We start from the raw sequence: 27,901 nt of genomic DNA, 5'->3' as shown, positions 1-27,901 counted from the left end.
GTCTGGGGACATGAAGACTTGCATGAGTCATTCTAAAATGGAGTTGTCCTTTAAACTGCAAAGAATCCTTTCTGAAGAAGGGATGCAGTGTGAATGAAGCTAAATCTGGAAAACAAGGGGACTTCCCCAGCCATTTATTAATGTCAAATATGCTGTCTCATGAATCAGGGCAGTTTGTCTGGTTTGGAAGCCTTACAGAAAGCCCAGTGCACCTGGCTTGGTGAGCTCAGCATCAGGCTTTAGGCTGATCCAAGGGAATAGCTGCATTCTGTGTTTTCAATAGTTTGTCCAGCAAACAATTTTTTTAAAAGGCTTTTATTGAAGAGCCATCAGCAAACAGATCATGCAGAATTTGAACAATACACAGAATGGAGGGGAGGGAAGAACCCACACAAGGCACAGCCCCAATTATTTGTCACTTCATAAGATGTAGCCAGCACAAGTGTCACATTTGCTCTTCAAGAGACTTGCTTCAAAAGCTTCCTGATTTTAAAAAGCTAAGTATTTGTGAGGGATACACACACATACACACACAAAATATACTCAGTTTTCTTTGGTAACCATCAGCACAGATAGTGACATAGCTCAGAATTAGGACTCATAGCAAAAAGTAAAATCTTGATGGAGATTCTGCATCCTCATCCAGTTATCAGCAGAGTGAGTCTGGGCCCAGCCCTGACCATTCAGTACAGCACAGAATATGAAAACCCACAAATTAATAAGCTGCTGGAAAACTAGGTAGGAAAAAAATTGTATATTTATTTCTTTTCCAACTCTGATTCCAAAGGGTAAGGGCTGTTCAATTTTCTTACAAACAGCACAGCCACTTTCCCCAGGCCTTCCCTACCTCTCCCTTACAAACATCACAGTAAGATGTGATTTCTGCTCCCTCATTATCTCCACCAGCAGAGGATGTCTGAAATTCAATCACAGTGGAGGCAGCAGGAGTTTCACCACCAACAGCACTCCCATGTAATCCACTGCTGAATACACCAGCAATCACTCAGTGCAGTGAGGAGAAGAGCAACAGGAATGGGAACCCATTACTGTCCAGTAAAGAACAGCATTTGAGAAGAGCAGAAGAGGAAAGCAAACCAGAGCAGGCAGCTCAATCCATGCACTTTGACTGGAGTTTATCATCTGAGAAGGCTCTCCATCCATCTGCTGCCTGCCTCTCTTATGGACACAAGCCATGGTGACCACTCTGGTGCAGGTGAGGAAGCAAGAGGGAAATGCTCCAATGACCATATCACAAGGCCTGGCCCTACTCCCAGAAAAGCCAAGAGAGGTGTAATGGCCACAGTTGTTGTACTACCACTTCAGTGGCTGTGCCTGGCCTTTTCAATCCACTCCTTCATGAGGCAGATCTCCATGGCTCGAGCTTGCTGCACAGATTTGGGGTCCAAAGGGTTACGGCTGCGTAGGTCCAGGTGATGCGCTCCATCCGGGATCACAACTGCCACGAGGGAATTGGTGATGTTCTGGGTCACCCCACCTGCAGACCATGGATCCAGGCCACCATTGCTGTAAGGAAAGACTATTTCATTAGGGTGCATGTGCACAGCAGTCAGCGAGGCTGCAGCTCACATCAGCCTTTCTACTAGGTTTGCATGTACAGCAACAGAAACAGACCTCAACCCTGTCTTAATGTCTTGTGCCTACCCCTCTGCTAAAAAGCAACTTCTTGACAGAGCTATGGAGATATCATCAGCTTAAGCAAGGTTACACTTCTCAATTATCTGCTAATTCAGATAATAATCTCTAACAGTGCAAAAGCCTCTGAAGAGAAATCTGCTGCCACCTGTAATTGTCATTAAAGTCTCATGTTTCCCTCTACCAAAACATGCCCAAACTCCCAAACCAAACCACTTCACTTTGCTTCTTCACAGTCTGCCATAAACAAATTACTCACTGGACCCTTTAGAGCTGAGTTTTTAGGAAGTTCTACCTTTTGCTGTCTCAGCTGAGTGCCGACCTGGTTCTGCAAAGAAATGCTTGGATGGTTTGTTATTGCGCTGACTTTAATAACAATCATATGAAAATGGAGATTATATCCCTTAAAAAAATGTCTGACTCTTCCTCTATGACAGGACAATTTAATACCATTTACTCCCCCTCCTCACTCACCCTAGATCCATTTAAAAAATTCCTTACGCTATAGATAAGGCTCCAAAGAAGAATCCATAAAGCACGCCAATGGTTCAGCTGGGAGAGAGCTTTCCATCTCTCTTTCCTAGCTTTGGACTTGATCCAATAACCCCTACTACATCTTATTTTCCTTTACTGCAATGACCTTCCCAAACATGGCCCATCTTTCTGCACAAAGAAAGCAACATCCATACACTTGTGGAACTACACAAACCTAGATCTGTTTCTCACTTAAAACACTGGACCTGCCCACAAAAGGAAATGTCAGAGATAGGCTGTGGTATGAGAGGGTAAATTTCTAGAAGAAGCTAAGAAATTAAAACATCCTTGACACAGAGATATGCAGCTAGAAAAATACCACCATGGTAGCACCAGAAAATAACAGTAAAATAATGAATTTTTTAAAAAGTTTTTTTTAGAAATAACCAGAAGTAAAAATCTGGGGTCTAAACTAATATTTTACTTGTTTCACCACTGAAAAAAAACCAAAACAACTAAGTATCTTGAGTCTCTGTAGTTCTTCACTTTCAGTGATTCTAAATATGACTTAAGACAAGAGAAACATTTTGTATCTGCAAAACAAAAAGCATTGAGAGCTGCCCAATAAGCCAAAAGCATTGGATTTAAAAGGTCACCTGAATCAGCAGAGCACCTTGGCAACAGGGGATGAGTTGCTGAGAGACTCATCATGCACATGAACTTGGATCGTTTGGTCCCAGTCATGTGGAAGCTAAGCATGCCACAGGCTTTTCTGTGAGCTAATGGCTGCATCCACTGCATCTCCTTCCAAAGGATGGCACCAGAGGCACTGACACAGTTTGGGAAGTGAAGCTTGAAGGGAGAGGGATGAAGGGCTCACCACAAAATCATAAATCTTTATGGTTTTTGCAGATTAAGATAATTCCAACTGGAACCATTTATTTATGTGTTAAAACTAAGCAAGCATGTAAGTACTCAGTTGCCCATCTCACGGGACAGGAATTTCCCAGTATAAACCAAAGAAGCAAAGGAAGAGAAAGAATAAGTTAGCCATTTCTTTCTAGCAGTGGCCAAGCAAGCAGGACTTCAGAAAAAAAAACGAATGCAAAAAACAGCATGCTAGTCCTGTTTTCAATTAATATACTTCCTTGATAGCATACACAGGGTTCTGCCTATCCCATAGCACACAGTTCTCTTTCCTATATTCTCTTCAGTCTCCTCAGCCCTCCTGCCCTGCCCAAAAGTTTAGCACAATTGTAGCAGCACTGTCTGTGCATCCTTTTTTAACATGACCACCCTCCACAATTGGCATGTTTCCTGTTAACTTTTTTCTCTAACCTTTTCTCTTCAGCCACACATTGTTCTGCCTTTTCTTCTCTGCCTCCATTCTCTTCTTTAGTGCTAACAATTCTCCCTTCTGCACAGAGCACCAGAATCTCTTAAAATGGAGCCTTCACGTTCTGCCTCTCCCATGCCAGTGCAGGACTAGATATGTGGGTGCCCTGACTTAGAATCCTACAACTTAGGTGTGATTCACTGAGATTGAAAAAAAACCATTTTTAGACTCTGCACACCAAATTTCATACTGTCTGATATAACCTGGACTGATTTTGACTACCACAGTATACTGATGATGAGACACTACAACTGCTACAAGCCCTCTGCCACCACATGTATGAACAGTGTTAAAATGTCACTTCCCACCACTGTGCAACACTTCCACAGCAAGTACACAGCATGTTCCCATAAGGAGGGGAAATTGCTGGAAGGGAAAGGGGAAACAGCGTTCTGAAACCCCCAATTTCCTCAGACTAGTTTTAATAAAGGTGTACTGCCCAGGACAGGCAAGTACCACCTGCTCACAGCCTAAGTAACCACTTACAACTGCATAACTCCAGGAAGGTACCAAAATGGCAATGGAATTCCCTACATTAATCCCACAAGTACAAACAACAGGGCGACTGTGCAGAGTGATGTACTGCTCACAGAGGGAGAAGCAGCAGCAGCAGTTTAAGCATCCTGGCCAAATCCCACTGTGTCTGGATAAATCCACCCTACAGTGGTTCTCTTTAGTAGGAATGCTTTTCCCTTCCTGCTCTACACTGTTGTGCAAGTTGCCTGTCACTTGAAACACAGTCCTTTTCACCCCACAGGGAGCCACATCCCCTGGTAAACACTGCAGTGTTTGAGGATAAAAGGCTCTTATATAAAATGTACAGTGTTGACAATGTATTTATTTCAAGAGAAGCATCCCAGCTTGAGATCCAAAAGCTTTGTGTGTACAGCACTACTTTAACATTCATTTGGTTGCTTTCAGGCTTTTCTCATTTCCAGCTCCTTCAGCTGGCATAAATTCTTAAACACTTATTTAGATTTGTTTGCTTGTCTATGGCTTACAAAGCAGATTTCTACTGTACAGAACTGTGCAGCCTTGGAAATAAGCAACACTGCAGAAACTAAGTGAAACCAAAAAAATTTTTTTATTAGAAAAGTTCCAAAAGAGGGTGGGACTTCTCCCTCCAGAGTAGATATCCTGCTGGGACAGAAACAGCAAGAGGCAAACAAGAGGAAAGCAAAAGGCCTTTGCAGCCAGACCAACACTTAACAGCTGTGATCCAGAAAATATTCCCCAATTCAAGTGAGAACTTTCTACTTTTAAAATGCATACCTATCTACCACATCCAAAAGACTAATTCTGAGCTTGGTTTGTAGAAGTGGCAAGGTGTTTTATGAAAAGGCCTTGCAAAATTTTAACCAGAACACAGAAGAATACATATCCAGGAGCTTCCCACAGTGTGCAATGGATACAGCAAGTCAGGACTCCTGACATCTCAATGGGTTTGTGGAACAGCTCCTTCCTACATAAGAACCTGATGGATAGACAATACTCACCTGGATCACCTCACAGCATAAGTAAAACCTCATGAACCTCCCTTTACAAATAGCAAAGTTTACTCTTAAAAATCAGGGAAGTGAAGGCTGAATAGAGAGCAAGCAGCACGGACTAGTCTTTTGTGCTAGACTGAAAGGTTTCTTTCACTTTTTGTCCACATACAAAGGTGTTTCAAACTTTTGTTGTATTACCAGTATTCCTTACTAAAATAGAAACATCTTTGTATTTGTATTAAACTTTGTTGAAACCTGCCTAAATGCCACTAAAAGAAAAAGCTGTTGGCAGTAATAGAAAAACTCCCAAAGTTACTTCCCTCTCTTTTCTGTACCAAAGGGAAAAAGGAATGCCACGCCAGCCTCTTCACAAGGCTATCACTCAGAGCAGTAATTTTGGTGACCAAGATTCTGTGTTATAGCTAGAACTCATTTAGACTTTCCTTTTGTGTGTGAGCAACAGTGCTTTGGGTTCATAAAAATAGGAATTTACCAGCATGGGAAACCTGGAATTTGGCCACAAGATAAGAAGGAATCCACACGGAAAGAAGACGTTTGGCAGAATCCCAGCTCAGATTCTTCTTTTAGAGTCACACAGGCAGTAACAGAACAGTTGGCTTCCTTGGCCACTGCAGACTGACCATTTTACTCTCAATAGCAACACAAAGCATGCTCATCATTTATTCAGCTGGAGTGCTGGAGACAGATCCCTTTGCTATTATCCCTTTGCTATTTGGAGCAGATTCTCTACACTGGAAACCCAAACTGGTGGAAGACTCTACAGTATCAGTTGAAACAAGGCTTACCTGAAGATGATGTTGCTGTGTGAACTGATGTTTTTTCCTCCATACATAGAAAGAATCCAAGAGAGGCGAGGCCTCACTCCCCACATCCTGTAGCACTCTTCTGAAAGGGCATCAAAGTCCCACTTCTGAGGCTCAAACATATCATGGACACCATCTGTGCACAAGGGCATCACCATCTCAGTGCAAGCCTGAAAGAAAGGGCAGGTCAGTAGAGTATATTCCAAGGAGAAGATCCAATAGCTGTTACAGCAGTATTTAAAAAGGCAAGTTCAAACAGCATTTGATCAGTAATTATTACCTAACTGCTACAGAATAATTTAGGTTGAAAAAGACCTTGTAAGACTGAGTTCAACCATAAACCAAAAAGTGCCACATCCACCTCTAAACCATGTACCTATGTGCATAGTATCTTTTAAAAAACTCCAGGATGGTGACTCCACCATTTCCCTGTGTAGCCTGTTTCAGTGCTTGACATTCTTCCTAATATTCAATCTATATCTCCTCTGGTACAGCTTGAGTCCACTTCTTCTCATTCTATTGCTTTTTACTTAAGAGACTTAAGAAACCCACCTGCCTACAATCTCCTTTCAGGGAGCTTCTCATCAGACTTTTGCTCCAGACCCTTCCCCAGCTCCGTTGCCCTTCTCTGGACACACTCCAGCTCCTCAATGTGTTTCTTGCAGTGAGGGGCCCAGAACTGAACACAGGATTTGAGGTGAGGCCTCACCAGTGCCCAGTACAGGGGACAATCACGGTCCTGGTGGCCACACCATTGCTGGTACAGGCCAGGATGCCATTGTCCTTCTTGGCCACCTGAGCACACACTGGCTCATGTTCAGCTGCTACTGAACAGCATTCCCAGGTCCTTTTCCACCTGGCAGCTTTACAGCCACTGTGCCCTCAGCCCTCTAGCCCTGCCCGGGGTTGTTGTGACCCAAGTGCAAGACCCACCACTTGGCCTTGTTAGACCTCATACAACTGACTGCTCCACACAACTTAAAATTGTCTGCTGTACGTAATTTTCCAGCCTATATGAACGGCTGAAACTCAACAAGTAGCTAGATAATGAAGATACAGTCTAAACCTCATGGGGAAGCTGCTTCTCTTTCCTGCCTTGCCTTCCCCACTACAATCACACTTGGTTTGTGACTAAGTTTGTCATCAGCACACATCAATACTTCTGGCACAATATATTGACAGCTAAATGACAATTCTCATCAGCTGTAGATTAAAAAACCACCACTGACTTGCAATTTATAAAGATTAGTCAACATACCTGGTAGTACCAGCCCATGTCACCCAGACTCTTTGTTGCAGTCTGTGACACATCTAAGCACGAGGCTTCTCCTGTATAATTGTAATATAAATTTACTGCCTGGAAAACATTCTGCAGCAACAATTTGTCAGAGAGACTGGGATCCTTCAAGAACTTGCAGACTTCCTGCAATAAAGAGATAAGAAGTCTCAGTCTATAGGAATTAAATATTGATACATGACACCTGGTGGGATATTAATTTCTTGTCCAAGTACAATCAGACCATTTCCAAAAAGAGGCTATTAAGTTATATAGCCCAATTATCACAAAATGCAGTATCACACATGTGTAGTGCGTACTACTATGAGGAACCTGAAACTTTATATCTCCTGACTAAAAAAAATTTTTAAAAACCCAACAGTTCCACCTTCATGTTTCATTCACCAAATTTTTCAATCATTCTCACACTTCCTCTCTAATTAAAGACAGCACATATAACAGAGAAGCTCCAGGTATCAACTCCAGGGGCTGCCTGCAGTTTGAAGTAGGTAGCTCACAAGAGAGAACAGATTAAACATACATACATGCATACATATATATCTATCTCCAGCTACTCATTAAGGTTAGAAAAGACTTCCAAGATAATCAAGTCCATATTTCCCTCCCCCTTTTTTGCCCTCAGAGTCCTAATAGAGCTACTGTTTCAGAAAATAAAGTATCCTAACAGCTTATATAAATCAGATTTCATACATTAGTATTGTTCAGATGGGTAGTGGCCTTTTCTGGCTCAGGTTTATAAGCAGAAATAATTTTCAAGGTGTTTATCCTGCTCTTTGCAGTCAGCCACATAGCACAGATTAATTTCCCTCTCTCCTCCACCAGGCAGCTCTACACAAGGGAAAGATTTTGTTTTATAATTAACTACTGCCTAAAATACTTATATTTTACCTACCTCACATAGTAACCCAAAGTCCTGCAGGGAAATTCAGCCAGAGTCTTAAAAGAATAAGAACACTCCAAGGATAAACAGAACTGCACAAGTGAAGGCTTGCAAGTGTAAGAAGAGGTTCTGCTTTGAGAAGAGACCCTGCAAGGAATATGTTTCTGGAGATCCACATTTTTCTCTCTCACTAGTTTTCTCACATCAAAAAGGACATAGGCTCAAAACTTGTTGAGTTGCAAGCTCTGTCAGCTAAATCTCACATCAGAAACTCTAATTGCATGTGCTTTTTGTACAGCATTTCTGCTACTCAGGAACAGCTCTGCAGGACAGTTGAGGTTTCTCAGTCATCCCTGGCACTTTTTTTCTCCTGGGCTATTGATATAACCTGTTAGACCTACAAGGGGCAGTTAGGCAACAAATCATGCACAAGATATTATCTTGGTTGTCTTTTCTCAGCACATTGCTTCTGTGGAGCCACGAAAACAAAGGAAAAGGTGCAAGCTAGGAGAGGAGGAGAGAATTAATTAAACCTAATAGTTAATTCTATAAGATATTGATTCTAAATTACCTGTATAGGCCAAGCTGGCAGAGGCTGCAAGAAGTCAGCTTTATAGGGATAATTCACCATAGCCAAGTTTACCCATGTTTCACTCAGCCAATTTTTCAATACAGCAGCATCCTGAAGAGTTTTTAACGGGCTGCACAAATGAAATGTGTTGGAAAGCCACTGCAAACCTGCATCTTTAATAAAAATAAATGAATAACACAATATTTAATGTATTGTACCATTAACACATACATCAGCTGTGCTGCTACTAAAAATATTTTCACTTAGCCTAACTAATTTAGTGAAACTATTCCACAAACAAACAAGCACACCAGATCAAATTTTAGTCAGCACCTCATTACAACCTCTTTTCCGGTAGCTGTTTAATCACAGAATCACTTAGGTTAGAAAAGATCTCTAGTCCAACTGAGTTCATAGTGACTACAGTAATTTTCTTTTCCTGAATGCCTCAGCTGGCAAACAAAGTACTTTTTTATAGCAATGACTATCTGGCCTATTTTGTCAGAAGGAATATAAGCCTTGAGGTTCTGATCTTAAGTCTGTTGTTATCTGACCTTAGGACTGTTTGGACCTGGATTTTGCATCCCACCAGGCCTAAAAGAAGTTTGTGATACAACAAAACAGGCATTTAAAAGTAGTGCTAGATTCAAGTTTTCAGTACTAGGAGCAGAGTTTCAAAAAACCCAATACATACACAGGTGAAACCATCTGATCATACACACTCCTGATCATTACTATTCTTTGAAAAAGCACTGGTGAGGTCTTACCTGTTGAGGAAAGGTGGTTAATAGCATTCCAGGAATTCCGGATGCTCTCTGAGCAGCCCTTGCCACTCTTTTTGAAATCATTGGTCACTATGCTGAAAAATGTGCCACATGGAACCAAATCACCAAACTGCCAGATTGGGGCAGAGGCTGCCAGAGCTCTGCAAAGGGACATAAAAAGATCCTGAACTCCTGCAAAATGGACTTCCATACCCTCCCCACAGCCACTATCTAGGCAGCATTTATAATTCATTTTGGACACTGTGCTCTAGGTGAACTAACCATAATGCTGCAAAATTATGCAAAAGGCTGCTGGAGGATATAGCTATGGATATGTCTTGGACACTGGTACAATATCAGCAAATACAAAAGGCAGACATTCAGACTTGATTACTTTATTGTTTTTCATTCTCATCTATCAATTAGGCCTTTCTCACTAGGCATTGTGTGAACTCAAATGAAGAGAGGCCCGGTCCATGAAAATATACTCTCTAGCTTGTTTCCAAGAGGGTAACTAGGGTATTGAAGAGATTAAAGACCTGCCTAAAGTCTGGAGACCCTAAAAAAACATTAGGTGCCAAGTCAGTGTTCACATGTTTTCACAAATCTAGCAGATAACTCAGACAAAATACATCATCCACTACCTGCTGACCAACAGTTGCCTTTGTCAGGCAAACAGCACCTCTTCCCAAATTCAAAGTAACTTGAATCCTTCTTCCAGTACTGAAAAATTCAAGCCAGCTTGAATTATGGTACTTCTCCCAGAGCAGTAATATTTATAGCACAGAAGTAACAAATGCCTGCTCTGTTTAAGCAGGAGGAGCACACTCACCCAACCACCACATGTGGATATTTCATCCTAAACCAGGCTGCAAGCATTCCTCCATAAGACCCTCCAATAGCTATGACTGGACTGTGCTGGGCTCCTGCAATGGTCGCCTTTAAGTACTCAACAAGTACTGCAAAGTCTGCCAGAGCTTGTTCTGATGTCAGGTAATTGAGATGCTTGGAATCCTGAGAGAAAGAAGGGAGGTTATGGACAGCATGAGTGATTTCCAGCAACAGTCTTTCTGTTCCCCATGGCAGCTACAGCTAAAATCAGGTCTACAGCTAAAATCTCAAATCTAAATCTGTGCCTGAGAACAAATGAAATATTCTTTGCAGGTACATGAAGCACTAAAAAAACCCTCTAGTTTGTTGTTTGGTTTTTTTTTTTTTACCCTAGAATTGATAGTTACAAAAGAGTTACATATTACTCAAGTTAACACTCAATGCCCTGGCAAGAATTAAAATATGCAGAATTATGTTTGTATGGAATACATTTATTAGGAAGACAAAAAGATGACACTTACGCTGAAAGACTCATTCCCAAAGGGCAAAGACTCTCCATAATATCTATGTTCAGCAAATACCAACATGGCATTAAGTTCTTCAGCCACATCCCACATAAAACCCTGGTTGGAGGAAAAGACACTCAAAATAATTGATTCAACTTGTTTAACAGTCTCTAGTTTCAGTCTAGTGTATTCCAATTCTTTGATTAGAAAGGTATCACTACCAAAATGCCACTAGAAAGACAGAGTGCAATTTGGTTTTAAAGTATCACTGAAGTAAGAAAACACACAAAACAGGTATCAACCCAGAGAAGGTGATATATACAAAGACATATATATATATTTCATGCTGCAAAATATTAAGTATCCTTGTTTTGTGACTACACACAGGAAATTTAACAGAACTCCTATGGCACAAGCTTAATGCACAGGAAATAAAAAAGGCTACAGGAGAAAAGCATGCATTTGAGCTAGGACTACATTACAGAAAACACAAAACTTGTTTGGCAATAAGCAATAATCTAGTGCACTGCAATACAGTTATTTTCAACTAATAAATAAGTACAACTTGTTATTACTTGTTGATAAGAGTTTGCTACCACCAGCTATGAGAAGAAGCAGACAGAGATCATCTGCTGGCTGCACAAAGCATACAAGCAGTCCTTGGTGGCTTTGAGCTCAGCACATGCCACCTCCTGTCATGTTACTGGACATTGTATTGAAATGGCTGAAAAATGCTACACACTCCCTTCTGCATTTGTATCAGTTAGGGAAGTAAAAACTTCCACATGTACTGTAGAAAACAAGAATTATCTGGCTCTGATTTCCAGTTCCCTTCATATTTTTCTTAATAAAGAAACAAAAATCCAAACATGAAAACCCTCCATTTTACTAGGATAAGTTTAATTTGGTCCAAAATTCTGAACTGTTAGCTCAGGGCAACTACGGTGTTTTCTCTAGAAATTTTTTTCACTGCTCCAGGAATTTAATACAAGTGTATCCCTTTGGTTTGTTTGGGTTTCAAATAGGACCCTGACCCCCATAAACTTTTTCTGTGCTTTTGTTCAGCTTTCTCTTGCCCTTATAACAATCACAGTAATCATTACAAACTTATCCTTCAACGACCTTCTGTGACTGTCTTGTTGTTCCTCCTCACTTTTTCAGTATGCCATTTCTGGCAGGCAGGGCTGTAATCCCATTATTTCCCACGTACCGTGTTGTTGCAGAACCACTCGATGTCTCCTTCATTGCCTGTATAAAACAGTATTGGTCCATTGTCCTTCTGCCAGTACTGATTTGCTACCAGGTACCGCTGCTGGAATGTACGATTTTCATCAAATCCAAAGTGATCAATCTGTAAGAACAAACATCAGCAACATGGTTAGAAAGCTAGAACTGAACCTGAAGGCCACTGGGAGTGCTGACAGTTACTTAACAGATTAAAAAAAATATGTCATTAAATTAATTTATATTCCTAATCCATCAAATTATTTCTGATTTGTGAAAAAAAATCGTCAAAATTACAGGTGTGTATACTGAAGGAGAAATGCTATCTTCAGGCATTAAGAAAAAAAATCCATGCCCTTTTTATAGCATTCTACTTAACACCAGATATTCTAAATATATTTAGGAAGTCAGACCAACCAGCATGCTGAGAGGTCACAATACCTCATGCAATAAAACTGTATCAACAAGTAAAAAGAGTCATCACAGGATGTTTTGAGTCTCAGGAAAACCTTACTATCCTAGTTATTATTAAAAAACAGCAAACTAAACAAAAAGAACTCCAAAACTAAAACCAACAAAAATCTTCTTTTTCTCTCCTCCTTCTGGCATAATTAAATTTAAACAGATTCTTGTTAGAAAGTGGGTTTTTATTGTTTACCACTGCTCTAGAAATATTGCCAGCCTATATACATCATACCCCTTAACCCAAACCCCACAGTGTTAGATTTATTCCCTCGTTACAAATTCAATTCCTAAGGTAATTTTTTTCCAACTTTAACTCACACTGCTTTGTATTCACCATCCACCTTGACCCTTCCCGTAGAATTCATGCAACTGAAAAGTTGTGCTTTTACAAGTAAATTGCTTTTACAAGTAACTTCCTGCATAGGCATAATCTTATTCTGGGATACCCACACAGGCTTTTAATATGAAATATTAAAAAAAAAAAAATCTAACCAAACCACAGAATTACTCCAGAAGATCTATCCTACTTAATTACCATGTATTCAGTATTGTTATTCATCAGCTGAAGACGACCTGTAGCTTCCCAATTTTGACTTTTATCAGTGCATCGATCCACCTTTTCCTGTCATAGTTCCTGCTAGTGGTAACAGCCTGACATCTGCTGGCTTGAGGATCTCTGCTCACCCATCCATCTGCCTTCACACCCAAACTCTGCCACACCTCTCAGATGCTACAGGAAACAAACTTTCACATTCCATGTTTTGGTAGCATCTGCAAGTTAAAGCTGAAAAGCAGCAGATCACACCCAAATCCAAGCACTTGCTGTTATCACAGTAACATAGCTGCTAGGTGGATTCCTTTAGGCAGCTCAGAAAAGCCTAATGCTTGACCTGCAGGAGCCAGCTATTCCACACCAGGTACTTCTATTTGCTTTGGATGAGAGAGAGCACAGGAACTTATTTCAGATGTACAGCCTGCTGCAAAATGTCTTTTCTGAACTCCCTCAGAGGTTACTCACTCTTGGACTCAAGTGGGAGGATGTGTGTGCTGCAGCTCACTGCTACAAGAACAGGAGCAGATGGAGGTCTGTGCATGGTGTGGACAGACATGAGACAAAGTCTTTGCCTCAAAAAATAACTTCAGTGACTGCTTCCAGACCCAAATAAAACGATTTTATGTACTTTCACGGTTTTCCTCAGGGAGGCCAATTGCTCCTTACTCTTAAGTACATGGTGATGCTATCATGTGCATGTTTAAGGGCTCTTTCACTGAACTTCAATACTGACAAAACATGCTGGGCTTGTTTCACACTGACAACTCACCTGTGTAGCTATTTTAGTTTCACTTATTAAGAGTGATTAAATGTAGAAAGGCAGAACAAGGTCAGCAACTGAAAAAGTCTTTGGTCATAAGACCTTGGGACAATTAAAGAGAACAATCAGTTAAGGCACATCTAAAAAGTCCCTGTATAGTTTGATAAACTCCAACACTTTTAGAAAGTACAACTAACCCATCTTTTGTTCCCTGTGTGTTTGTAAAGGGAGAAATTATTTTTCTATTTAAAATTTCTTGTTAGGCTGCTTGCCAGAGATAGGAAAAACAGGCCCTTGTGTCCTGCTTGCCTTTTATGGAATCATCTAAAATTAAATATTTAGATTTAGAACTTGATTCTGCATCCTTCCTGCCTGAAACCAGAGTGTCAGCTAGAGGACTACACCCCAAAAAGTATTCAACTTTCCTAATTACAAAGATATATACCAGTGCAGGTAACTTAACATGCAACAGACAAAAAAGAGTACAGAGGGAAAGCCAAAGCAAAAACCAAAAAAAAACCCAAGCAAAAAAACAAAAAAAAAACAAAAAAAAAAAAAAAAAAAAAAAAAAAAAAAAAAAAAACAAAAACAAAACCAAAAAAACAGAGAAAATTCTTGATACCAGGCTGAGCTTATCCAACGGGGTATTGTGCAGAACAGATTCTAAAGTCCATCTTACTGTTCCTGTTTCACAGGAGCCAGAAAATTAGGAGAGTGATACTCCAACATGCATATCTTTTCCCAAATTATGGCTAGTTTTCTTTAGAGATGCGATTTACTGGAGTTTTCCTTTCATGTGATCTGCAAATCTACTTCCCCAAAACAAACCACAAAATCACAATACTCTAGCGAGTCTGTCTTTCAAAACCAAAAGGGAGAAAAATACAGGAATTTAAGTTCTCTTTTGGTGGTTTTAGTAACCATGTTGATCAAAGAGTCATGATTCTGTCTTGACTCTGACATGCTCTACACTCCCTCACTGCCATCAGCCATGTTATTCTTTCCCATTCCTCCCTCAATCTGTAGAAATTTGATACTCCCACAACAGCTAGATTGCCTCTGTTCATCACACAGCACATCCAGCCATGGACACGTGTAAGATCCCAGGCAGAACAAACACAAATCCAGACTTCTCCAGAAAAAAAAAAAAAATCACAAGTAGCTATTACTCAGCTGAATTGCAGAAACTCCTTCAGTTCTAGATGATGGAGCTTCATACCTTGTAGTAGCCTGTCTTTGCAAGGGTAAGACATACGACATGAGTAAAAAAAAATCCAAACCAAAACAAAACCTAATGTTTATAAAGCAGTCAGAGAAGAAAGTGTCACAAATGCTGGTTATTGCCAAGAAATTCAAAGACATTCTAAATCCAGAACATCAAAACACAGTGTGGAGATATCCCAATGAGTATCTTCTCACAAGAGTAAAAACTGTGTTAAAATTTGTCAAGCCAGAGGGAAGAAGCCCGAGAATCAATATAAAATTGTGAGGTGAAAGGTTTGGACACACAGGGAAAGCTGCAGTTGAGAACAGCAGATGGAGCTGTTGTGTAGCCAGAGTGTGCAGCAGGAGCGTGCAGGGCTGGGCACAGGGGCTGCTGGCTCTCATTCGAGCTACTGCTCTACCTCACCATTCTTCATGGAACAGGCAAGCAAACAGGTAATAAACCCCAGCAACTGTGTGAAGCCTACTGTAGTATTCAAATCAATCACGTATTTTTATAGCTTTTTTTTTCCTTAAGCAGATGTAATTAAAAAGATGAACCAGAAAGGGGTTTTTTTCCCCACTCTTACACAAATGAAGTAAGATAAAAGCAATGACTTTTATAACCAGACCACAACAGCAAAAAGAAAAAAAAATCTGTTTAGTACACATTTAAAATACTTTAACTGCTGGTTAAAACAATTGTAATGGTATGCCAGCAGATATACGTTTTTTCCACTTAAAATTTTCATAATTACAACAGTGTTCAGGATGTCAGCAGTAAGTACAAAGACCTGAGAAATCCTAAACAATTTTTAAATTTGCCCTGCTTTGTGTGGGAGGCTCGAGGAGATGATGGCAAAAATCACTTCTAAAACGAAACTATTCTAGAATTAATGCAAACCAGTTACTCAGCCCAAAGTTCTAAGCTTCTGTAAACAGGACTATCTGGCAAGTTTGGTAAAAAATAACACAGTCATCATCTGTGATGCAACAGAAATGTTTTACAGAAGGAAGTATGATCGACTGACACAAGAACAGTCATTCTGATACTAATAAGAGGAAGGATACAATTAGAAAAAGCAGCACTGAAACTCATAAGTTATGGATAAGTTTTTAAGAGAAATTCTTGTCAGCTGAGGCAGGTAGGATGGCAAAGTGAATACTTAAATTTCAGTTCCACATACAAAAACTTTTGTGAACACTGCTTGATTAAGAAAGCCTTGTATTTTCCTGCACACCTTTGAGTCCAAAGGCTCACAAAGCATTTGGGGAAAATAAAAACAAACATACAGCAGATGGCTCGCCAGGGAGGCAGCTCTGATGGAAGACTGTAGGCGCTACCCAAGGCAGGACTGCTGGGAACTGCACTCCCTGAGCTGATGACAAACATCAGTGGGCAGCACAAGGCATTGAGCCCATGAGACTGATGAGAGCACCAGACTGATGGCTCAAATCAGCAGTTTTGATCCTTCAGCTCAGAGAAACTTTCTACAGAGAAGTGCAGCTGATCAGCTCAGGGTGAGGCAACTTCCCCAGACTGGTTTACTGAACAAACTCACACTGGGAGGAATGGCCAAACCCCACCCTGGTGCCTTCTGTTTGAACTACATAGCACCTTTCTGTATCTTTACCTTATATGTGCAAATGTACCATGTGCTTTGTTAAACTCTCAAAGATTACTTATCTCAAGGTGAGTTTTTTGTAATGTGCTTTTTTGCTATTTTAAAAGTCCATTTAAAATAAAACAAGCCACTCTGCTACACATCTCCCCTGGGGAGGAGACAAAAAATGCTCAACAGATGTTAGCTATTGTACAGATGTTAGTCTGCTTAATGTACTTCTGGAAGCATTCAGGAACTCGGGCATTCAGGAACTCGGGCAATGAGCAGAGTACAAAGACAAAACAGGACATGTGGGCTAAAACCCACTTCCTTCTCAGCAGCACCTTAAGGACATCAGTGACTACAGAGACAGGGCAGCAAAGCCAAGGCTTTACCAAAAAAGACTGTAAGTCACAGGGCAGTTTTTAACTAAAAGCATCCAATACCATTTGAGGTGGTAAATCAGCACCCGATGGTTTTATGCTTTTGGGCTTCTGGCAAGATTGTGAGCATCTGAAAGCCTTTCTGTGATGCCTTGAATTTCAGTCCTCTATGCGATAGCTTTGTTTTCCCAAATTTAATATTCCACTTGAAATCAAGCCAGGTGTTTTACTGGTGAGAAGACAGGGGATTTTCAGTTGTTTTAAGATTTTTAAGTTTACTCTCCACATGTCCATGGAGTTGTTTTGAGGGCTCATCCTGTCTGAATTATTTCCTGAGGACAGGAAGATACAGGATAGCCTAAGGATATCCTCCTGTGTGAACAGCAGTGTGGACCTTAGCCTCCCTGGGATTTCACTGATGTGCTTCTATTCCTGCTTTTACTCCTGATGGGCTGTGGGGGACTCCAGTTCGATCAGCTGGCCCTATTAGTTTTGTTTCCTCTTACAAACTTTGCTTCCTCTATTCAAATTTGAAGTTCATGAGGGCAGGGACTTTCTTGTCATGTCTGTATAACAAAGGAGGAGGGCATGGGGGACAGATTTTATTGAGCCTGCCAGGACTGAAGTTTCATCCCACCAGTACCTGCTGAGATTCTCTGTTTGTCCCTGCTCAATCCAGGAAAGGGAGGGGGAAAAAAAACCCAAGAAAATCAAGCTTAGCTTTGTTTCATATTTTAATTTTAAATAAAAGGAATGAGGTTTTTCCTTGCTTTCAAGGCTGATAGTTGTGCAAGGAACAGCAGAGATTGAAGCTTTGCACCCCTCTGTTGAAATGCATAATCATTTGGTACTCTGTGGAAGAGCAGGGAGGTGTAAACTGCACCTTTTTGCATCAGCTTGTGTAACCCACTAAATAGAAAGTCTTCAGTGTAAATAATACCAGAAATTGAAAAGAGATAGGATCATAGATTAGAATAACAGAACTACTTAGACTGGAACAACCTTTAAGACCGAGTCCAACCAGTAACCCAGTACTGATAAGCTCACCCCAAAACCACATCCACACACCTTTTGAACACTTCCAGAGCTGGCAATTTCACCACTTCCCTGGACATCTTGTTGCAGTGCCTGACAAGCCCTACAGTGACAATTTCCAACTATCCAATCTAAACCTCCCCTGTTGCAACTTGAAGCCATTTCTTCTCCTTCTATTGCTTGTTACTTAAGAGACAGAAACCCACCCTCCTACAATCTCCTTTTGCATAGTTGTAGAGAACATTAAGGTCTCTCAGCCTCCTCTTGTCAGACTAAACACCCCCAGCTCCCTCAGCCAGCCCACACCAGTTTTGTGCTCCAGACTCTTCCCCAGCTCCTTTGTCCTTCTCTGGACATGCTCCAGCCCCTCAATGTCCTGTAGTGTGGGGCTCAGAACTGGACACAGGATTTGAGGTGAGGCCTCACCAGTGCCCAGTACAGGGGACAATCCTGGTCCTGGTGGCCACACCATTGCTGATACAGGCCAGGATGCCATTGGCCTTCTTGGCCACCTGAGCACACGCTGGCTCATGTTCAGCTGCTACTGACTAGTACTCCCAAATCCTTTTACCCTGGGCAGCTTTCCAGCCATTCTTCCCCCAGCCGGTAGCACTGCCTGGGGTTGCTGTGACCCAAGGGCAAGGACCGAGCACTTTGCCTTGTTGAACCTCATACAACTGGCTTCAGACAATATATTCAGCCTGTCCAGATCCCTCTGCTGGGCCTTCCTGCCCTCCAGAAGGCCAGCAGCTGGATTTAACCCCACTCACTAAGCCACTCTCTGGGCTTAGCCACCCAGCCATTTTTCCACTCAGCAAAGAGTATGCTCATCCAAGCCAAGACTGACTCTGTCATTGTCATTTTCCACAAGCTTTGTAATTTAGAGGTTTTGTTCACCAGATTTTAGTTGTTAATCCATAACATTTACCAAACCATATGGATAACAATAGACATGCTTTTTGACTGTAATGAGCTTCCAGCCAAATATGTCCCCAAAGCAAATGCAGGCTTAGGATCCTTGTAATGGAAAGAATCTATCATTGCAACTGTGTCCTTGAGAATACACTGGCCTTTGATAATGCACATGGCTTAGTGATAAACCTGGCAGTGTTACATTACAGATGGACTTGATGATTTTAAAGGTCTCTTCCAGCCTAAGTGTGTTTATGATTCTACACTTCATGTATCTTTCTGAAGCTTCTCTTATGATGCAGAAATCACAGCACCTGCTCTTGCAATGCTGTTTAATAAAGTCTGATTTTTTGCATTGATTTATCTCTTCAGTGATTAAAAGACATGAACAAGGAAAACTTCAGACAGGAACTCTACCCCTGCCCTGAGTCACACAGTTTGGACAGGCACTTGAAAAGACCAAAGACAATTTAAACTGCTACAGGATATGCTGTAGGAAAGCACCAGGGTACTCAGGTCAGCCCTTGTTAGAAACAAACAGTACATGATGAAAGGTTATTTTTATGTCGGAAGCCCAACCAGCTAATGAGAACACAAACAAATTTATTTCAACTTCCACAAACCATTAATTGTTTTGTGCTGCAATTGAACCTCCAGATTCTGCTTACCATGTAAAAATGAAGTCCATAAACACATTTAGGCTTTAAAATCCTCCAGCAGACAGTGAAGATGCTATTCTCTGTTAAAACTCCTCCATTTGAAAGGAGAAGACCACAGGCAGTCTCAACATTTTCTGTCCCAGACTTGAGAGCCACAAAGCTCCAGCACAAGGGGAAGAATGGGTGACCAAGGCAGGAATCTCTTCAATCAGCTTTACTGCTATCATTCCTTAACCAGTCTCCATTCCCCTGCCACCTGGTTCTTTTTAGAGCAATGAAGAGGCTTGTTCTGCTCAGACTCCACCAGTTACCTAAGTCTGCAACTAACTACTGTGGCAGTAAACACCCCAAAAGTTCACATCATTGCTGCTTCCATTCAAGGTATTACTTTCCTGGTGAAATTCTTCCACAGGACAAGGGATGGGACAAGGCATGAGGAACAACCAGCTTAGAGCCCTACTTCACAAGGTGTGATTTCTCAAGGCTGAAAAAAGCACAAAGATGCACTACACCAGCAAGAACAAAGTTACCCTTGTGCAAGGTCTCTCAGACCCCTAACAGGCAAAGGCCACTAATTTTTTCCATGTGCCTTCCAGATTGAATTACAAATCCATCATATTCAGAGGATTAACTTCAGAGGAGAGGAAAAAATTGGATGTGAAATGTCAATATGTCACAGATTAAGCAGCATAAAAGCATTCCAGGTCTTTTTTGGAGTGACCTAAAGTTCTGAGTAGGACTAATTGTTTAAGCAAAAGAATTTGCAAAGTTTAATCTTCTCTGATGAACACGGTTCTCATTTGAAAGACTTCCTCATTTTTTCTTTTTTTGTATAAAGACACGGGATATAAAAGCATTTCAGATCCAAGTAATATTTTTATTTAGTCAAATTCAATATTTAAACCAGCTCTACCTCCTACCCCAAAAAGGTCTAGAACTGTCTACTTTGCTAAACATTTTAAAAGGTTTAATCCAGGCTGCAATTGTTTTATTTCCCAGGTTTTCAGAACTACAAATAAATTTGCTTTATCATTCTCCCAGACGTAGTTCAACCACTATTATTTGTATTTTATTTTCTACTGCTAATCCTATAAAAAAGGATCCAAGGAAGTAGAAATGAACAATGACAGCAAACAGGAAAACTGTCCTGTCATCTACCCAGATAATCTTCTAATTAGGCTAAATGACACAGACTAAATGACAAAAGCTCAGTGCAGGGATGGCAATCCATCAGTATTAAAAGGCTAAGTGTTTTACATGTGCCACTGTGGATCATGCATTTAGCAGCCACCAATTCTGATCAGCATTGAGCTGGGGAGAGAGAAAGTTTCACAAAACAAAGAAGGAAAGCAGCAATTACTTCTACAACCCTGATGCAACAGCAAAAATACCATGTAGTGACTACTACTTTGGCAAGCTTGCAACACCAAGGAACAACTTCTGCTTGCAGGGCTGCAAGATGTTGGTAGACAGGATGATGGGAAAACCAGCAGCATTCAGGGAAATACCATCTGCGGCTCCCTGCACCACCAAGTGTGTCCCTATCGGTAATCAGAGGGAAAGGACATCACACAGTATCACGGCTCCATGGTATCCCATGCAGGTAGGCTTTTCAGTGAGCCATCTTCTCTACAGGAAAGAGACACATCTCAAATTTCACTCTACAAGCACCTTTTCCAGCTAATCTTCACATAACCACTTTGGCTTTAAGCCTGACACAAGGGTGAACTTGTACGTAAGCTCTGTATCTTGGCTGCAGGCGTGAATAATGGAAAAACCTGTTACATCAATTTAAAGTTAGAAACAACAGCCCACAAGGATCAGAAGTTTTGTTCTTTGCTCACTGTGTGTGTCCAGAGAACAACAACCAGGCACAGCACACCTGACAGCAGCATTATAACAGCACCAAATATCAGAACATACTACATGCATGCTAGAGCTGAACGAAAGCATGAGACAGAAACTCGAAATTTAAAATTAAAATTATCCCACTATACCATAGGCAAAGGGTATCTACTGACTGTGCTTAAAAGAAATGCAATTCCCATTCTTCTGTGTATGCTTAATTCTCTGAATTGACATGCCTGGAAAACAAGGAAATTAACCATTCTGCAAGTATCAGTAAGATGGCCCAGTACAGACTGGTTTACCCCACTAAATTTCTTATAAGCTTCACTGCTTTAGATATAAAATCCAAGTATTACAGGATGTATGAAATAAATTAAGGTACTTGGTTTTTGAAAGCTTAAAATGAAATCAAGTTTGACTTCTGTTCTCTCACCAACTTGGCAAAATGCTACAAATTATCTGCACGATCTACAACAACTTCTTATGCTGATGGCTGGTCTTGATCTCCTCAAAGTCAGATGAAGAAATAGATACACAACTCATTAGCATAAAATTTCATTCTTGCAGAATCTCATTATACAAGCCAAATGCTACAAAGGTAACAGGAGTTCTCATGCACATCTGGCTTAGGAACAGCTTGCTACTTCAGCCATAGGCAGTTCTGTTTACTGTTTTGTTCTTTAGACTTTCCTTAATCTAGATAGCCTGTAAGAAATCTTTCAGTGGCCTATTACACCTTTTAATGAATAAAGCTAGTGAGATATGCTCATTTTCAGTGAGAGAATAGTGATCATTGATGTTTTTTGAGTCACTAGTATTAACTGCTCACTCAAAGGAAGAGGCTGCACGTTGTGAGGAAATTGTTTCCTGATTAATTTGAGAAGCTGATGTCTGCATTGTGACCCCACAGATAAGTAGTGCATAAAAATAAAAATTCACTGACAAGCTTTAACAAGTACTTCCCCGTTTTCCTGTTCACTGAGTAAGAGCCATTGTTCCTGGTTTATAGCTTACAGCTCCCGTTTTAAATCATGCTATGAAATCACAGAGTAAGAGCTGCCAAGTACTCCTGTACTACTTGATGAGTAAAACACATATTCCAAGTAATTCACCTCAGAGACAAACATCAGCATCACTTCTTCTCTAAACACCAGCTTAACTTTTAATTGGTACCAAGGGGCTCTGTAAAAAGCACTTTGTTTTTTCCTTCACCAGAAGCCAAAAGTGCTATTGTATTATGGTGCCAGGCATGAAAAACAAACCCATCTCAACCATTCCTGACATCTGTTACTATTCTGAGACACCAACCTGAGTCACAATAAGATGCTAACCACAATTAAAAATTGTAACCTCAACCCATCTCAATGTCTTCCTAAGCAAGTTTTAGACCTATGATTGAAAAGTACTTCATTAGGTTTAAAAAACATTTATACCCATTCTAATTTTCAATCAGGGCTTTTATTTTCTATAATTCAGAATTTCTGCCTGTAATAAAAAACAGGGTATTAAAGACTCCTGATAAAGCCCAAAAGGATCAAATTGGATTACTTTTTAAACTTAATCACTTTAAAGCATCAACATATCTTCCTTTTATCTACACACAATATGAAGTGTGGATGCATTTCAGAGCACAAAGACTTGCATGTGAATTTATTACGAGATACTGACATAGGTGTGAAACCTAGAAGTTATGAAATGTAATCAGAATCCTTCTTTTGGAAGGGGCGACATAACTGACATGTATTAGTTCAAAAGACAATCTGACTGAAGGACCAGGCTCAGTAAGTTGCCGAACAAAAATTAATCTGTACTTGTTACATTGGTTCTTAGACAAATTCATAGCAGTTCACAAGCTGTGATTGAGGTGAAGGGTTCCCCAGCACAGAGTCTCACACAGCCATCAATTATCAACTTGAGTGAAGAGACACCACATCCACTCTCCTTCCTAAGATTAGTTTATCACTGAGAAGCCTTCAAATATCAGCAATTTTAAGGCATCATGCTCTCAGCAGTGCTGCACATAAAGCACCACAAGTCCTCAGGCTGTGGTTTTTGTAACACTGGTATGTGTGCCAAAGACAGAGATATAAAGGTACAAGACAAGGCTCCCCAAAGGTCAGAACTGACTGACTCCAGAGCCTCCTCAGTATGCTGTAAGGTTATTTCTGCTTGGGTAAAGAGAACTAGATGGATCTTGGATGCCTCACCAAGTCATTCCAATGAATTTGAACTGTGGTCATAGACCCAGCTGCTTACAAAGAAGCCATCCCAACAGTGGTGATCCTAATATAGTTCTATACATTCTACACATCATTTTCTCTGTAAAGTTCCATTTTGGATGGATTAATTTAACATACAAATCACAATCAACTGGGTAGCAGGCAAGCAAATTACCACAGACTTGCCTACAAGAGTCACATTAATACATCAGAAAAGCTATAAAGGAGATAATCATCCCATAAACAGACAAAATTTGTTAAAGATGTGGCTGATGGCAGAGTTTCTCCTTCAAGGGTCATCTCCTCTTCTAGGTCTGCATGAGGTACCTTGCTACTGGGGTAATTTCACTCACACATAGGAGTAGAGGGATGAAAGACATCAGTTATTTTTGAAGGGAGAAGAAAAGAAAAAAAAATCACACCTCCAAAACAAAATAATAAAAGTTATTAAATACATACACAGGGCAACAAACAAGCTAAGATGCTAGTCACACTGACACAGGCACTACTTGACTGATTTCTCAATATTCTAGACTTTAACCCCATCGTCACAGATGTCTGACACTTAAAAGTGGTAAACAGGAGGAAGTTTAATGCAAATGAGCATTGAGCTTAACTCTGATTCTGTATTTCCCCATTTTTATGAAAACAGACTTAAATGTCATTGATTCACAGTAAAAGTTGACACTAGAGCTTCAAACAATGTTACATGTCTATAGAATGTCATGCCTAGAGGTTCCAATGTGCAGCAGTAATAAATTATTCACAGTGATCAAGAAGTAACTTTTTAGGCAACAAATCATGTAAGGAATCTATTTACACTTTCAAAGTTTTCTTCTGCAGAAGTATTTAAAGACTCTATGTAAAGGTATTTTTAATATTAATAGGTATAAAACCATTTCCTTTGTGACAGCATAGTATTTTGGCATCTTATGAAGTATTTTTTTATATTGAATGCTTTTAGATAAATTATTTCAATTTGTGATGAAAACCACCAAAGAGAGAAACAAGAATCAAAACAGGAGCCTTAGATAAAAAGAAAGACTTGGCAGCAAGGAACACAAGCAGGTAATTCATGACATAAGAAATATAATGTATGTAATTAAACTTCAACAATCCTGAGAGGTGGCAAAGTATCACCGCACCTTATTTAACATGTTAATCATAGCTTTTATGTTGCACTACAGAATAATAATGCAATTACAAATTCCCAGACAACAACACTGAGTGTATGTTTTATCAGGGCTGAATGCTATTTATCAGTTCTACACACTGTGCCACTGATAGCGTGTCCTATGCTCTCCGTGTGATTAGAAGACCTCTCATGCTACCCCTGTATCTTTCAAGTGCCATGCAGCAGAATTCAAATCTTTGGTGAACACACCTCTCACACTCTGTTCAACAATATTATTAAGTCTTTGGACAAGGAAAGAAAAGATTTCCAGGCCAGTGAATGGGCTCCCTCTTTCCTGCAGCAGTCACTCTCAGCCAACATGATTTTGCTTGAAGCATGAGAGGAAGAGACAGAAGGGTGAACAAGATGTGGCATCAATATTTGCAATAGGTTGTTACTGTAACTCTTCCCTCCCATCTCTCAATACCTATCTATGTCCCAAAATCCACAGGTCTCAACCATACCGCAGTTCTGCCGCTTTGCTGGCAGCTGGATGGCACCTGGGCCGTCAGTGCCAGAGCTGAGGAGAAAAGCCAGGTGACACCACAGCCCCGGGAGGAGATGAGGACAGAATTGTAACAGATGGTGGCCTCAAAGGGTGGCTCAGACCACGGTGCAGAATTAGTATCACTGATGCTATGATAGCAATGTGCAACAAGCAGTGTGCCATAACAATTAGGGTTAATTACACCTCTGCTGCAGGAGTGACATCCTGGCCAATGCTGGCCACACACTGCAGAAGCAATCTGCAGTATGCTCACAATACAAGCTCCAGGGCTGTTAAAGGAGTTAATGCAGGGACACAGATCTCAAATCATTACCCGAGTGAATGTTAGGCAGAGATGTTGTCAAGACACAGGAATTCCATGATTTATGCAGGGAGATCCCTGGAACAGGAGCATTCCCAAACCATTAACACTATCTGCAGAAGACTGTAATCTCAGTGGATAGATTTTTCACTAAAATCATTCCAAATCTATCTTCCACCCCAAATGACAGGGACCTTGACCCTAAAATTATTCCATAGCTATTTAGTATAATCTTACAAAGATTATCTATTTTCTTTACATCTGTTCTCCCTGTCAGTGTATGTGGTAAGCTTATCATAAGTGTAATTTTCCCATTTTGCTCAATCTACCATAACTTCACCTTGTACAAAGCTGAAACAGGAGATATTCAATCCACATATCATCCAAGATGCCCAGCCATAAGTTGCACCAAGAAACATTTAGATAGGATATTTAAAAAAAAAATTCACTGACACAGTTAGTAAGCAATTGGAACAGGCTTCCCAGAGAAGTGGTCAAATCAACAACCTTGGAGGTTTTTAGAAGAGGTGTAGACATGGCACTGGGGGACATTGTTTAGTGGTGCATTTGGCAGTACTGGGTTAATGGATGACCTGAAAGGTCTTTTCCAACCTAAACTATTCTATGCCTGTAAATTTAACACCTTCTCCTTCCCAGCACTCCCTATTCAGACCAGAACATGAAATTCAGATGCACGATACAAGCCTGATTCTGAGCAAACCAAGAGAGTACTGGGAAAGCATCCTCCTCCCTGACTATGCCTCCCAGTAAAAAGAACCACTGCCTCCTCTAGGAAACCCAAGTACAGAACAGGGGACGATGCAGACACTGCTCAACACACCCAAGGAACTTTTGACTGTTTTTATGAAAACCTATGAACAAGGTGGGTTTCAAGTCTGATTCAACAAAACCACACCAACACTTAAGACAATGCAGAGCCCTCTATTCTATCCACATGCAATGGATTTCACCAACAAATTGCTGGAGGAGACAGGATGACAAAGCTCAAGTTAGTAATAGAAATCTGTCCCATGTTCCATTTTTGCCTTTTTTTCTAATGTGGAAATGAAACTCGAGATAATTTTACTAAGGAGGTAATTTAAAAGTGGATCTTTATTGAAGGCTTTCAGAGGCAGCTATGAAAAGATGTCCACAAAAGCCCAGCCCCTTGTACAGGGCTCAGTACATTTTTATAGGTTTTCGGAAATCAGTATAATTGATAAAAAGCACCAGTTAGGAGTACAAGTGGTGACACAATTCCCGCCCAGGTCAAGTCCTTTCTCTGGAGGCTCCCCCTTTGGTACTAGCTGTACTTTGTCCATGTATCTCAAAGAGCTGCTCTCAACCTTGGTTCCCAGAAAGAACCAAGATTGGAGAGGGGCCTTGTGCTCCTGGGGCTGGGAGCTCTGGAATTTGTTTTGTCTTTTTGCTTAGGGAAAGGCCATGGAGAATTACTGGAAAAACTAGCCACTAATACAACAGGCTACAGAACTACAAATACGTGTGCGAAGAATACAGAGAACGTATAAAAGAGAAAAAAAAAAAGGCAAAAACCAAAAGAGCATCACCATCCAGGGGAAAGTACCCCTGCCCATGGCTGGGGGGAAGGTGGAATTAGACGGATCTTTACGGTCCCTCCCAACCCAAACCATCCTGCGATTAAACAAAAAAAAACCCCACGCCACCGCTGTTTGCAAGAACGATCTGAAGGCAGCCGCGGAGCGCAGCCCCTCGCTGCTGGCACGGGCGCGGCGTGTGCGGGAATACGGACTCCAGGGCCACGGACACAAAAGAGAGCGGATCCCCCGACACTTTAAACACCGGAATACGCACGGCTTGGAATGTTTCACAAAAGACAGCCGGCATTCAGTGTTTATTTAAAAGCCTGCGAAGAGTCGCGTCCCGCCCGTGGCTGGAGTGAGGCTACTGACAGGGGAAAGTGCCCCCAGCTCCCCATGGAAACTCCCTCCTTCCCTCCCTCCCCAGCCGGCTCCCACCTGCTGGCTCAGGTAGCGCGTCAGGTAGGGGCCGACGGGCAGCGAGGCGCGCCGGTGGCGGCGGAGCGGGGCGGGCAGGGCGCCGGCCGTGCCGAGGAGCGGCAGGAGCAGGAGGAGCCGCAGCATCGCTGCGGGCGGGAGGCGCGGGAGGAGCGGGAGGAGGAGAAGCGGGAGCGGTACTGGCCCCGCCGCTTTATACGGGCCCGGCTCCCCCGCCCGGCGCTGCCCCGCGCGGGGAGCGGCGCGGCCCTGGGGGCGGGGCCAACCTACACGTGCAGGGGCGGGCCCTAACCAGCGGCGCCCTCCGATTGGCTGCCGGTCGGCGGTTAGCTCGCGCGCGCCTTCGCGGTTGGCCGAGGCGGCTTCCATA

General features: G+C 41.4%; 1 protein-coding gene across 1 annotated transcript; it reads right to left on the bottom strand.

The window, feature by feature from the left end:
* PRCP (prolylcarboxypeptidase) lies at positions 1-27,776 on the bottom strand. Its single transcript, XM_053971669.1, has 9 exons — positions 27,532-27,776; positions 11,897-12,037; positions 10,702-10,803; positions 10,182-10,363; positions 9,353-9,510; positions 8,586-8,758; positions 7,096-7,260; positions 5,820-6,007; positions 1-1,524 (listed from the first exon to the last, which is right to left on the bottom strand). Exons 1-9 carry the CDS (start codon positions 27,655-27,657, stop codon positions 1,320-1,322), a joined length of 1,440 nt encoding a protein of 479 aa, XP_053827644.1. The 5' UTR covers positions 27,658-27,776; the 3' UTR covers positions 1-1,319.
* Positions 27,777-27,901: the final 125 nt, after the last annotated feature.

This window comes from Vidua macroura, chromosome 2, assembly GCF_024509145.1.
Source record: "Vidua macroura isolate BioBank_ID:100142 chromosome 2, ASM2450914v1, whole genome shotgun sequence".
In the NCBI taxonomy this organism is placed as follows: Eukaryota; Metazoa; Chordata; class Aves; order Passeriformes; family Viduidae; genus Vidua; species Vidua macroura.
Note: the sequence above shows the minus strand (reverse complement) of the source record. Positions and strands in the feature narration are given on the sequence as shown.